The sequence below is a fragment of the Brassica napus genome, chromosome A6 (genome assembly GCF_020379485.1).
Source record: "Brassica napus cultivar Da-Ae chromosome A6, Da-Ae, whole genome shotgun sequence".
Lineage (NCBI taxonomy): Eukaryota > Viridiplantae > Streptophyta > Magnoliopsida > Brassicales > Brassicaceae > Brassica > Brassica napus.
The window spans coordinates 13,754,799-13,768,935 of record NC_063439.1 but is presented as its reverse complement, the minus strand read 5'-3'; the positions used below and the strand labels follow the sequence as shown (position 1 = coordinate 13,768,935).

Genomic DNA, 14,137 nt, shown 5'->3' with positions numbered 1-14,137 from the left:
ATCTAAGAGTAACTAAATACAGTTTGGTTTGAATCAGGTTAATCATAGGGTGTTAAATTAATCCTTGACTTTATATTTCTAAAGTTTATGTGTTATATATACAAATCGACTTTAATCGAAGAATAAATAGACAAATTGACTTTCATTATAACTGGAACGTAATCTTTTGATTTGAAATGTAACTTTTTATTTCACAAGTATTAAATTTGTTATTTATTAATTTCTTTATTAATGCATACATACTTTTTAAAATTCCAATGAATTAAAATAAGTAAGTTAACTGAAAGCCAAAAATTATTCAAAAAAATATTTCTGTCAAAGTGATAAATATTCTCAAACAATTAACAAAAAATAGTCAAACCTGCAAAGAGTCACTAATTATTAGTTTTATAATGTATGGGAAAAACTTAAACAAACTAACAAACATTTAGTAAAAATCTCTAGAGAATTTATTACTTTGATTTATGGTAGAAGGCTGAATAACCATATTGCATTACTATGGTAAGAAAATTAAACATAAGATAATAGTTATGATAGAGAATTCAAAACAGATATACTATAAATATATATCTGAGTAACTGAGTCAAGATTTCATATGTATCTTTTCATTTAACAATATATAATTGGGACTAAAGTGTAAGTTCGATAAAGCATTTTTTATAAGCTATTAAGGTACACATGCAAATTTTATAATAAGCCTAATCACTAATTATAATAGTTCATACTCATATTTTTATACTGTATCACCATCAATCATAAAATATATCTATCTTTGTCATAATATGCTTTTTTGAAATTATATTTTATTAATTTACATTAAATAATACATTTTCCCATTTTCATATTTTCTAAGTTCTCTAAATAGTAAAAATTGTAATCATAAAAAGCCTGAAATTATATGTTTTTAGAACTGTGATTTTACATTTCTATCGTGTTACAAAATTTAAGATTGCATTTATTTTTTTGTTTTGTTTATATTAGCTCTCCCAATTGTTTCAAATAATGATTATATTTATTTTTTACTCTCTTGAAGTATCAATTTCTGAGTACATCAGAATTTTACAAAAACATTAACTAGTAATTATTAAAAAAATAGTATTGACTTCAATTAACTAATGCAATTTTGAATCTCTTTGACTTTCCAGTTTACATAAAAAAAAAATATTTCTTTTTTATTTTGAATAAATATTGGGAGTTCTAATTCTTAAATTTGTAATTTTATGTAGTAAATTTGTTCAGTTAGTTTTTTGCAACTGAGTGATGTTACTCAAAGTATTATTTTGGAATTTACAGGAAATGATGTCAAAAGATATGGCTAAAATAAATCGAGATATGCTAATGCTAAGGGATGACCAGACTCCTAAAGTTGGAGCTAGCTTGAGCCAATCTAAACTAAGGAAGATTTCAATTGTTGGCATTAAACCCAACATACCTGACCTGAATGTGAAACCTTGTTATGATTCCGATGAGGAAGAAAAAGGAGAAGTTACAAATATATTTCAGAATCTTGCAGGTTTAAAATCTCATGATGGATGCTATGTTCATCATAAGCTTTTGTACGAGCTTGAGGTCGAGATCTTTGCTCGTCTTCCATGCTTTGAATACTGGAAACTGCAGTTTCTTAACAAGAAATTTTTGCAGTTGTTAAAAAGTGGTGAAATTTTCAGGGTGAGACAAGAAAAGGGACTTGTGAAACCCTCCGAGATTTTGCATTCAGGGGCTGGATCAAATTGGGAAATGTTTGATAAGGATTTTAAAACCTTTCAAAGACTTCCTAAAGTACCTTCTTCTGACTATTGCTTTTTCCACAGCGATAAGGAAACAATATGTGTGGATACTCAACTAATTGTCATTGGAAGAGAAATAGAGGGAATTGTGGTGTTTTGCTACGAGCTAGAGAATCATAAGTGGTTCAAAGGTCCTTCAATGATCACACCGAGGTTCATGTACGGTTCTGCTAGCCATGGAAAAACCGCATTCTTTGCAGGAGGCATTCAAATGGATGACAATGGAAACCCTATTGTTGTGTGAACTGTAGAAAAGTATAATGCTGATGCAAAAAGTTGGACTATGATTAATGGAATGCATAAAGCAAGGAAGTTCACCTCAGGATGTTTCTTGCGTGGAAAAATTTATGTCCTCGGTGGCCGAGATGAGAATGATAAACGCCTCACTTGTGGAGAAAGTTATGATGAGACCACAAATTCTTGGGAGTTGATACCTGACATGTTAAAATACATGACATTCATTATGCCTTCCCAATCTCCGCCTCTTATAGCTGTGGTTGATGACAATCTATACATGTTGGAGACATCTTTGAACGAGCTTCGCGTATATGATATAAACACAAATATTTTAAAGAAACTTGGTGTTGTCCCCGTGAGCGCAAACACTACCTTTGGTTGGGGGACTGCGTTTAAATCGATGGGAGATAGACTTCTGGTTGTTGGAACTTCTCACTCTTGGCATAGGAAAGCAATAGTCTACTCATGTCGTCCTTCTCTAGACGTGGAAGAGCAGCACTGGGAAGAATTAAATATTGGTGCAGTGGGCCAATGGAGATATGCAGATTGGCGTTTTCATGGTGCCATCTGAGAGTATAAGGTGGCAGATGCGTCTCTCGAGCAATGCCTAGTTTGTCCACAGCCTCTTCGGAGATTATGTTTCTGCTACTACATGTGTCAATCACAAAACTGCAGATACGTCTTTTGATCGTACATGTGGAACAAAAAAAGTTAGTTCAAAATCACTTTCCTTGCGGTGTGAGACACGTCCTGCATAGAACAAGTGTCACATATCGCATGTGGTGTGGTGGTATAGTCAATGACTTGGTCATCATCTTCTTGAGAGTCATAAACTTCATGGTCGTTGAATGCATCATTGGTTCATAACCCTCGGTGTGTTGCATGAGGACATGTTGCTGTATGTGGTCCGATTCTCCACAAGAGTAGCAACAAACGGCGCTCAGTCATGTTGAATGTCATAGTTGTTGCTCGTCTTGTACCATTAGTTTACTCGAAGATTTAACGGTTTCACCAGCCTCCTTCGTTGATGTTGATGGATTGTTGCTTCCCGTATGGTCTTGAGTACGAACCCGAGGTGTCGATTGTATCCAGCTAGATGATCATGATTGATATTCAAACGAACCCGCTCGTTTATGTGCCTCGCCAATTATGGACCTAAACTATGCCATCGCTGTCTGTAATTGTGGTCGTAGTCCCTCAATGAAACGAGAAATGTTGGGGTCAAAAACGGTTACGACGAAGTTAATATCCAAACCTCCACAAAAACAATTGTGAATCTCTTTCCGCGAAAAATTATGTCACGACACATGATCTCGAGATAAAACCTCGTTCGAGTTCCGGTTAGATCAAACACAAGTTGTCGCATGGTAACGGAAACGTATCTAAACCAGCCACAGATAGGTTAGAGTGTGACGGTCGGAACACGGACAAACCAAGCTCAGTCACTACGCAACGACCGAACATGCACACTACCCGGTCGCTACGTAGCGACCGAGATCGAGCCAAGCTCGGTCGCTACATAGCGACCGAGCTCGAGCCAAGCTCGGTCATTACGTAGCGACCGAGCGCGCGTCCCGCTCGGTCGCTATGTAGCGACCGAGTGCGCGTCCCGCTTGGTTGCTACGTAGCGACCGAGCTCGAGCCAAGCTCGGTCGCAACGTAGCGACCGAGCTTTTCTGAAACGTCGATACGACACGAATCCATGCATTCTCGTCTACCCTTTAGTGCTATCTCCCGAAGACCGTAGCAAACCCATTTCGTGTTTCTCGTCATTTGAAGGCATCAATCGAGCTTTACGATAAAAACCGCAGAAAGTTTGTTTTTATTGAAAGAAGTCGTAATAAACGTTTCGAGTCATAAAACGGCCCAAAGAGACCTAAGACATGACTCGAAGCCCACTTTACGGTTTATTAACAAGCCCATAAACCATAGGATGGTTTACGCTTGGTTCGCAAGGAAAGATAAATGTCAAGTTTCCGCGGATAAATACGAAATTTTGAAGATAATTACAAAGATCGGGAAAATGGAATATCTCCATTTTTAGGCTATGACGGCTTAAGGGCAGAAGGGGAAAAGCGTAAACCGGGCTAGGAGGGAGTATATAAGGAGTCCTAGGCGAGAGGCATGGAAAAAGAAATTTTTCACAGCAAACTTAGCACTTAGAGCAATTAGGCAACTTTCCGTTTTTGTTATTTCGAGATGCGACTCAATTAGGTTTAGCCGTCTTAGGGTTGCTAGAACTAGGAATATCGCCGACAGCTCTCGAGCCTAGGCTTATACTTTGTTGTAAACGCTCATACGCAAATTCGGAATAAGACTTCTCTTTGCTCTCTTTTTACGATTTTTATACTTTGTCGTTGTTATCTCATGTTCTGATTGCTTAGTGTGTGGTATTAGCAGATATCCGGGCATGTCAACTGACGCTTAACCAGACATGTCAACTGACGACGCGGACAACGTGCAAACTCCTCTCAACGGAGGCAGCGGCACTGATCTCCACACTCCAGCAGCAGACGTATCCGCGGCCAACGCACCAGCCAACGCTGCGGCGCTCGAAGAGTTTAAAAAGATGTTCGCCACCTGTGAAAAAAAGGTCGGAAGAACAGGATAAGCTTGTGAGCACCTTGACCAAACAGGTTGAAACCTTAACGGCAAGGACTCAAGCAATCCGTCCCCGCGGAACCATGAAAGTTCGCGGGAAAAGACTCGACTTTGCAACCCCGCTCGTCAGGCCTGGGACCACGCGGGAACGACCTTCGGGTCAAAACCCTAGCGAAAAATCCCCTGTCAAAAAAGGGAAACCTGAGAATCATCCACCTCCCGCGAAGAATTCAGAGGATAATGAAGTCGAGCACGTCGACTTGGATCCCAGCGACGTCTCCAACGATACCATGCTAGCTGAGTGAAAATACCAAAGTGGATCACCTGCCAATAACAACCATGCTAGCTGAGAAAGTCTGAAGGAACCAAAGCTGACTTCCAACCTTAATCAACTCAACTTGCTTGTTTTGGGACTTGGTATACATTAGATCGGATTCCTCTTTCAGGTCTGAAAAGTCTGTAATTTTTTGGTTTCCTTCTCTCCTCTCTTCGGCATCCATAAAGAAATAAAAAGAAAAGATTTAGATGATTTTCTGAGATGCAGAGGGGTAGGTACATTACCGATTATCCATATATTCTAATTTAAACGAATGATCACATATTGTTGGAAGTGACGGGTAGGTACATTACCGATGACCTCACTATTCGCCTACACTTTGCCAAGAAAAGAAAAAAAACAAATCGAAAAGAAGACGAATAATGGACTGTATCAACATCATTATTCATTGGAATTAAGATAAAATGATTCAGAGAAGTGAGATATATGGAGAAAAAAACCAGAATAAGACTATATGTTTACTCAGATACCTGCTGAGATAAGAGTCCATGTGTTCTTTGATCGATACTCCCAAGATTTAGCCTACACATTTATATGCAGAAATGAGGTCAGTGGAAGGGTATGTCAGGCGGACTCAGCTAAGCAGTAGGCTGGATGGTTTAGTTGCTAAGGTAAGGTCTAGTTCATGAGGTGCCTCTAAATTTGGAACTGATCTGATGTGACTTGAAACATTGCAGACGTAAAAGTAGAAAATTTAAAATTGTGTGTCCCTGCGTTTTCAAACCTCTTTCACGGGATTACTCTATGTTTTGCTTAAAGACACGCAAAAGGGTAAGTCTGGGAGAGTTGATATACCATGAATTTTACCACTTTTAGACAATGGTATATGTGATTTTTAGAGACTATTATATGTGTTTGGAATCTGTTTTAGAGTATTTTTCAGGTTCAGGTACGTTCTCGAGAACTTTGGTGACTTTGGAGCATTTTGAGGTGTAGAACTGCACATATGGGTCAGATGTTTATCTATTGTTGGAGACCTTACCACGGGGTGATTAAGCTGATATTTAAAAAAAAAAAGATACATCTTTGAGTTAGCTTTCCAATACCACTGGTATGAGGTCAATCAGCACCCTGTAGCAGAAATTATGTATGTTTTACTGAAGAGTGGTACGTCTGCCTCGTGAGAGGAAGTTTTCGAGGAGATGAAGGAATGTCGATCGACGACACAGCCTTGCTGTCGATCGACAGTGATCTCAGAAGACGAACCGAGCCTATTTTATGCCCAACTTAAGCCCAGAAGTCACCACAATTTACCATAATATCCATGGACGACTCAGAACCCTAGTTACGTTTTTTTCTAAGTTGTTGTTGACGGCTATTCATTGTTCTTAGTTTGAGGGTTGGAGAGAAAATATGAACTCCTTCAGAGTCCTTTTGAAACTCGATTGGTTTTGGTTTTATTATTTATTTTTATTGCATCTATTCATCTATGATTTCTTTAACAACTATCATGTCTAAGTAGATCCACCTGCTATGTTTAGGGATTTTCTAGGATCTTGAATGAACTTTTAAACTATAGGATTGCTAGGTTAACTATAGATCTTACACCAGGAAGGCTTGTAATACTAGGATCTATAGTAGCTAGAAAAGCACGAGAGTGTGACTGATTATTTGAACCTATAATCATAGGACAATTGAAAGGCACAAGAGTGCAATCAATTAACGGAACCTGAATCCTGCTGGATTAGATACGTAGGCGCATACGAGAATTAGTCTAGAAATTTAGTTGAACGTTATCGATCCGAGCATTAATGGTTGTTTGAGGAAGCATCGATCGATACCTAGTCAATAGTACTGATCGACGCTCATTCATTGTTCCAATACGAGAGCTAGAATAAAGATTTAGTCAATAGATTAGACTCTTAGCGAGAGTTGGTTGTCTTTTGGATTTGATATTGAGTTCTAGGATCAACCCTTAGTATCTATAGATTGAGTTCTGATTACCTGAATGAAACAGTAAGTCTAGCAACCATCCTTCCATCAAACAACTCATCAATCAATCGAACAACTACCTTGTTCAACTGTTTACTTTATTTACTGCTTTATATTATTTGACCTAGCATACTCTGAAGCTATAAGTTTATTGTGTGAAGTATCGAGACTCTGTGGATGCGATCCTTAAGTACAGCACCCGATCTCTTATTTGAGAGAGTTGATCTTAAAGGTTAATTTGAGCATATTATAGACCGAAACAAAGTTGGTCTTTCCAACATAAAGGGGAGAAAATAAACCGGAAAAGAAAGTATGTTGAAATGAATTATCATTGATCTTCGGACAAAAAAGATGTGGAATAAAAGTCCAAAAGATAATTCAGTTATAAAGCTTAGTAAAATAGTTTCCAGACACATTTATTGACCCAAAAAATAGAGTGACCAAGTCATATATACCAGTTGTAAATGCTCCAATAAGAACTGATATCCTAGAAGGAGAAAATCAAACTACTACTGAGTTGGAGTCACACTTGAAGCGTGATAGACATATTGGTTCAAGAGATAAAGTTCTCGTAAATGAAAAGGAGCATAAATTGATAATAGTCAACCCGAGAAAACAAAGTTATCTCCTAAAAGAGACATTAAACATGACTGAAAAAATTTCAGGTGCCTGAGACAATAAAGAAATCTTAATAAACTATGTCATGTACAAAATTAAATGGAACCGATAAGAAAATCATCGTCGATGATATTTATACATGCCAAGTTGCAGTCTATATGATAAATGAGAAAGAAGATGATATCACTCAAATTACCCTAAAGAGTGTTACTCCATCAAAAGAGGTCGAGTTATAGTACTTAGGGATCGAATCCACAAGGAGCTAGGGAACCAATTAGATCTAAAAAATTTATAATAAACTAGGCTAATAGATTACAAAGCAGTAAAATAGCAATTAAATAAACAAAGCAGTAAACAAGTTGAACAAGTCAATTGTTCAGCTTGGCAAGGGTTGTTCGATGGAAGGATGGTTACTAGATCTAGGGTTTCTATTCAGGTGTTGGAGATTATAATTCCTATAGATACCTATTTGTTGCATGCATGATATGTTAGAGCTCAACCGCTTAACTCAGTGATCAGATGTCGCATGTTTCACTGGTTAACTCGCTAGATCTCGTGTCTCAACGGTTAGTATCTTGATCACGAAAGAGTGTCGACCGATGGTCTTATTGGGACATCGACCGATACACCTTTACCTACGTCGAACGATAGTCAGTTGAGGACATCGATCGACGGGTTCTAGCCAAGCCTATGCGCGAGATGATTTGCCCTATTAGGATGCTAAATTGGCGGTTAGCCCTCTCTAGCAATCCTAATATGATAGATAGATGTCAGGATGGGATAACAAGGATGCTTGTGTATGCAATCCTATGATCAATATTCTAGTTAATTACTCTAGAACAAGCAATAAGTATAGATCTATCATGAATATCACAACAAGACAGATTTATAGTTTGGGGCTAATCCCACAAACCTATTAGAACCCTGGATCTAACAGATGGATCTACTCAGACATGAAAACAAAAATCATAGATGAATAGATATAAAACTGAAATGAAATAGATAAATAAAACCAAAGGAGTTCCAGGAGGACTCTGATAGGAGTTCCTCCCTTCTTTCCTAACAAAACTATGAATCAAAGAAAGTGTGTAAAAAGCGTCGCCGTCAACAATGGCTTAGAAATAACATAAATAGGGTTTCTGGTCGTCCAAGGGCATTCTGGTAATTTGTGGTTACTTCTGGGCTTCACGCAGTCATAAAATATACAAGGCCCACGATCTGGGATCTCCATCGATCGACGTGCAGAGTGATGCATTGATCGACGTGGCTTTCTCTTCTCGGCAGCTTCATCTCGCGAGGCAGACTGACCACTCTTCAGTAAAACGGGCATAACTTCTAATACAGGATGCTGATTGACCTGAGACCGGTGGCATTGGAAAGATAACTCAAAGCTCTATTTTGTGTCCAAATATGGGCTCAATCTAACGGTCGGAAGGTCTCCATCCATAGCTAAACATCTGATGCGTCTGTGCAACTATGCACCTCCAAAGGCTCCAAAAGACTCCAAAATTACCAAATTTCTCCTAAACGTCCCTGAACCTGTAAATACTCTAAATAGACTCCAAAAGATAATAATTGTATCTTAAAACACTTTAAAACACTTATAGACCATGATTAAAAATTGGTAAAATATATGGTCTATCAGAAGACCATAAAATAAAATCTATTAAAAATGTACACAAAGAAATGATAGACCGAGTAAGAAAGAATCAATAGACAAAGATATAAGCTCTTGTGAAAAGAGAAGTATTTGGACTAGTATTCGATACACAAAATGGTGTAAAACAAGTGAGATAGAATTGAGTCATTGTGTCAAAAATGATAAAACGCAACTGATTATGAAGTGATATATTCTCATGTAGTAGATGTAACTACACTCAAGTTCTTTATCAGTCTGACAATAAAAGAATAACTTGACTTATACAGCCCACTAGATAATCCCTAAAGATAAAATCCATGAAAGATTTTTTTTTTTTTTTGACAACAAAAGGCTATAAAACGAAGAAGATTCCTGGTTCAAGAGCCACCTCGGGGGAATTGAGTCAACATAAACCATAGCAGATGGCGAAGTCCTAGCATCTCGTGCCAACTTGTCCGCCAAAATATTTTGCGCCCTTGGTATATGTTGGATAGTAAAGTTAAGAAAGAATTCCTTACATCGCAGAAACTCCTCCATGTGTGTAGTGAACGCGGGCCATTCTGTCGGTGAAGACACCATCTTCACCAATTGAGAACAGTCTGTTGCAAACACCACCTCTGAAACTTGTAGGGTCTTCATGCACTCCATCGCCCATATCAAAGCTTCACATTCAGCATGTAAAGGTGAAAGACTCCTGCGAATAGACATTGCACCCATCATAGTATCAGTTGATCCATCTTTTTTGTAGACCCATCCCTGTCCTGTATAAGGATCATTTTCCTTCCATGCTCCATCTATATAACACTTGTTAACTCCATGTGGAAAAAGATTCTCTGCAATATGTAGAGAGTCCCGATTTCTAGAATCTTTTGTCTGAGCTTCAGCCCACAAAACACCTTCTATCTCTGCCATCCGAAGAATATCAAAAGGAGTTTTTATCTGATTCTTAAAAACTTTTGCATTTCTATTCTTCCAAATATACCATAAAATCCATGGAAAAAAATTCAAATCTGATTCCTTGGGTAACCGCCAGAAAATATAATCCATATTTGTAAAAAGTGACTGGGTGGGGAAAACTCCTGGGCATGATGGAATATTAGATAAAGTCCACATTTGTAGTGCTAGTGGACACTCAAACAGAACATGATTAATAGATTCTTCCTCTGCACCGCATATTTGACATTGTACATCACATTTTATCCCTCGGGAATGAAGATTCTTAGTTACCGGAAGACTGCCAGAAAGTATCTGCCAGACAAAATGTTTCAGCTTTGGTGAACATTGAAGTTTCCAAGAATGAGCCAAAAGTGGTTTAGTATCTGGTCCGAAAACTCTATCCTGAGATCCCATATCCGGAAATAATTTATCCGTTCTATATCCTGATTTAACCGTATATCGACCGTGGTCCGTAAAATGCCATCCATATGAATCTGGTTTTGGGTTACGGCTAATGGCTAAACTCCGTATAATATCCACATCTTCCTGGTGAATATATACATTGAGCAGATCCAAATTCCAAGAGAGATCTACTGGATTATTTAAATCTTCCACCTTAAGTAATGGATTCAAATATTGATTCGAACATTTTGGTATTGCTGACCTCGGGCGAGGAGCAGGGATCCAAGGGTCATTCCAGACTGAAATGCTTGAACCAGTTCCCACTCTTTTGATTAGCTCTTTATTAACCAGAGATCTAGCCGACGTAATACTTCTCCACCCATATGAGGGAGAATATGATCTGATTGGATCCAAAGGATCAGATTTCCTATAGTATCTTCCTTTAAAAACTCTTGCGAAAAGAGAATCAGGTTTATCTATTAACCTCCATAGTTGTTTCGCCAATAACGCTGTATTGAAATTTTGAATATCTCTAAAACCAATACCCCCATCTGGTTTATCTTTGCACATTTTATCCCATGCAAACCAATGCATTCCTTTTGTATTGCCACTGCCACTCCACCAGAAATGAGCCACCGTACTGGTAAGTTTTTTCGTAACCGTTTTTGGTAAACGAAAGCAAGACATAACATGAGTTGGCATAGGGGATGCCACTGCTTTAATTAGAACTTCTTTTCCTCCTTTCGTAATAAATCGAATTGTCCAATTATTGACCTTATTATTAACCCTTTCATTAAGAAAATCAAATATCTGTGTTTTAGATCCACCAAGACTTTCAGGGATCCCCAAGTATGTTCCCATACCACCAATTGTAGTAATGCCCAAAACCTGCTGGACCTCCAAACGTACTACCTCAGGTACCTTATGTCCAAACTGTAGTGAAGACTTCAAGAAATTAATTTGTTGCCCCGATGCTCTTTCATAGTCTTTCAAAATTTGTAAGATAATCTCACATTCTTGCCTATTAGCTTTGCAAAAAAAGAGACTATCATCCGCAAATAATAAATGTGTAATTGCCGGACTACCACGCGCAATTTTTAACCCCGTTAATAATTTCTCTTCTTCTTTTTTCCGTATATTCGCTATTAGTGCCTCAGTGCACAAAATAAACAAATAAGATGACAACGGATCACCCTGACGAAGTCCACGGTTTGGTACAATGTGCCCTTTTGGTTGACCATTAATCAAAATTTTATATTGTACCGATGTAATACAAGACATTATCCGAGATACCCATCTTTGTGCAAACCCCAGCTTTAGCAACATCGCTTCAATAAAAGGCCATTCAACCCTATCATACGCTTTGCTCATATCTGTCTTTATAGCCAAAAATTTCTCCTTACATGAATTATTCGTTCTTAATCCATGAAACATTTCCTGTGCAATTAAAATATTGTCTGAAATCAATCTTCCAGAGACAAAGGCAGATTGAGTTTCTGATACCAATTGTGGTAATAGCCTCTTCAGCCGTTGACAAAGCACCTTCGAAATAATCTTATAACCCACATTACATAAACTGATGGGCCTCAATTCCGTCATTCTACTTGGTCGCACTGTCTTTGGGATGAGACAAATATTGGTCATATTCATCCTCTCCTCCAAATATCCAGTCCTAAAAAACTCGTTAACCATATTTGTGATATCTGATCTAATAATCGACCAAGATTGTTGGAAAAACAAAGCCGTCATTCCATCCGGCCCTGGAGCCTTTTCAGGATGCATCATGAATAAAGCTGATCTCACTTCCTCCTCTGATGCCCAAGCAGTTAAAAACCTGTTTTGATCCTCTGTAATCAAAGTAGGTACCTCCCTTAGAAATTCTTCATAGCCCGAAGGCGATGTCGTCGCAAACAAATCATTAAAATAATTTACCGCAACGCCTTCTACCTCAGATTCCGATGTTACCCAATTACCATCACTATTGTGCAAACCCACAATTTTATTTTGTAGTCGTCTCTGCTTCGTCAGAGCGTGATAGAATTTTGTATTTCTATCTCCTTTTGCATGCCAAGTCGTTCTACATTTTTGTTCCCAGTATAACTCCTCATCCCTATAAGCTTCTTTTAATTTTCTAGAAACCTCTAGCATCTCCTCATATGTTTTGGTACTATCACACTGAATGTCCTCCAAAGCCTTTTGGAGAGAATTAATCTTCTCCTTCCCATATGGAGGATTATTTTTCCTCCACACCGAAATTTCACGTCTACAGTTAATAATTCTATCTACAACACCCGAACAATATCTTGGCCTCTCCGTATACCAACCTTTCGAAATGGAGTCCATAAGACCATCCATACCAATCCATCTCTTATCAAACCGAAATTGCCTTCTCGATCGTACGTGTTTCTCATCTAAATTCGTCACAATAGGCCTATGATCCGAACCTACCATTCCCAAATACTCGACAAAGGCAGACGGGAATAGGGTGTGCCATTCCACATTCCCTAAAGCCCGATCTAATCTACACTTTACCGTCTGTTTATTCCTCGTCCCACTCCATGACAAAGTGTTTCCCACCGAAGGAAATTCCAAAAGACCACAGTTGTCGATCATATTATTAAAACCGACAAAAGTGGATGCGTGCCGTAACACCCCCCCCCCCCCCCTTCCTTTTCATGATTACCTCTTATTTCATTTAGATCTCCAATAATAAACCATGGTTCCAATCTATTTATACCAATTCGAGTAAGACGTTCCCAGACGTAGTCTCGAAGACCCTGAACCGGATCCCCATATACAAAAGAAATAAAAATTGTTTTCCCTTTATATGTGGTTTCAATATCTATTATTCTATTACTTGAATAGATAATAGAGACCGGTGAATCATGATTATAATAAAGAGCCAGTCCTCCACTCCTCCCGATAGGATCCACTGTGTGTAGGTATTTGTAACCAAAATGAAATTGAAAATTCTGGGAAAAACCAAACTGTTGTTTCGTTTCTGATAAGAAAAGAAACGCCGGTTTATGTTTATGCCATATCTCCCTCAGATAACTGATCGTATATTTACTCCCCATTCCTCTACAATTCCAACTCAATATTTTCATATCCAAGCCTTATATTGTTTTTCCCTTTCTTTTAAATAAAATTTTTAAAAACCTCATCACGATAATTGTAACTATTACAATAAATCGTTTCCAGATATGATAATCTCTTATAGCTAAAACCCACATATATCCCCCTTTTTTCCATTGTGTAAACCTCCTATGAATTTTATGTTGAGAAATACAAAACAAAAAAGCATTTGTAGACCCATAATACACATCTCGTCCAAACCAATTAATTAGAGAAGAAAACTGAAAACAAGTTTCATTAGCCCCATGCTTTACACACAAATACAACCCACAGAAAACTAAATCCAAATCTCCAACTCCACCAGCCCCCACGGCCCTCAAGGAATTTATAATCTCACCAAGACCATTAATAGGAGAAACCTTATATTCATAATAACGAAAAACATTCCAAAAGATGAAGAAACTATCATCAAGAACCAGCAGTTTTCTACCATCAATATAACTTATAAAACTTAACCGAAGAGATAAACAGACCACCACACTGAGGCACCTGTTATTTCCAACTCGAAACGTA

At 38.0% G+C, this 14,137-nt stretch overlaps 3 protein-coding genes across 3 annotated transcripts; 2 read left to right on the top strand and 1 right to left on the bottom strand.

Moving 5' to 3' along the window:
* The first annotated feature begins 1,332 nt into the window (after positions 1–1,332).
* LOC125609947 (F-box/kelch-repeat protein At3g27150-like) lies at positions 1,333–2,031 on the top strand. Its single transcript, XM_048781574.1, has one exon. It carries the CDS (start codon positions 1,333–1,335, stop codon positions 2,029–2,031), a length of 699 nt encoding a protein of 232 aa, XP_048637531.1.
* Positions 2,032–2,070: 39 nt separating this feature from the next.
* LOC125609946 (F-box/kelch-repeat protein At3g27150-like) lies at positions 2,071–2,595 on the top strand. Its single transcript, XM_048781573.1, has one exon. The coding sequence runs from the start codon at positions 2,071–2,073 to the stop codon at positions 2,593–2,595; it is 525 nt and encodes a 174-aa protein (XP_048637530.1).
* Positions 2,596–9,161: 6,566 nt separating this feature from the next.
* On the bottom strand, positions 9,162–13,133 carry LOC125575751. The gene has a single exon (XM_048734821.1). It carries the CDS (start codon positions 13,100–13,102, stop codon positions 9,443–9,445), a length of 3,660 nt encoding a protein of 1,219 aa, XP_048590778.1. The 5' UTR covers positions 13,103–13,133; the 3' UTR covers positions 9,162–9,442.
* Between the last annotated feature and the right edge of the window lie 1,004 nt (positions 13,134–14,137).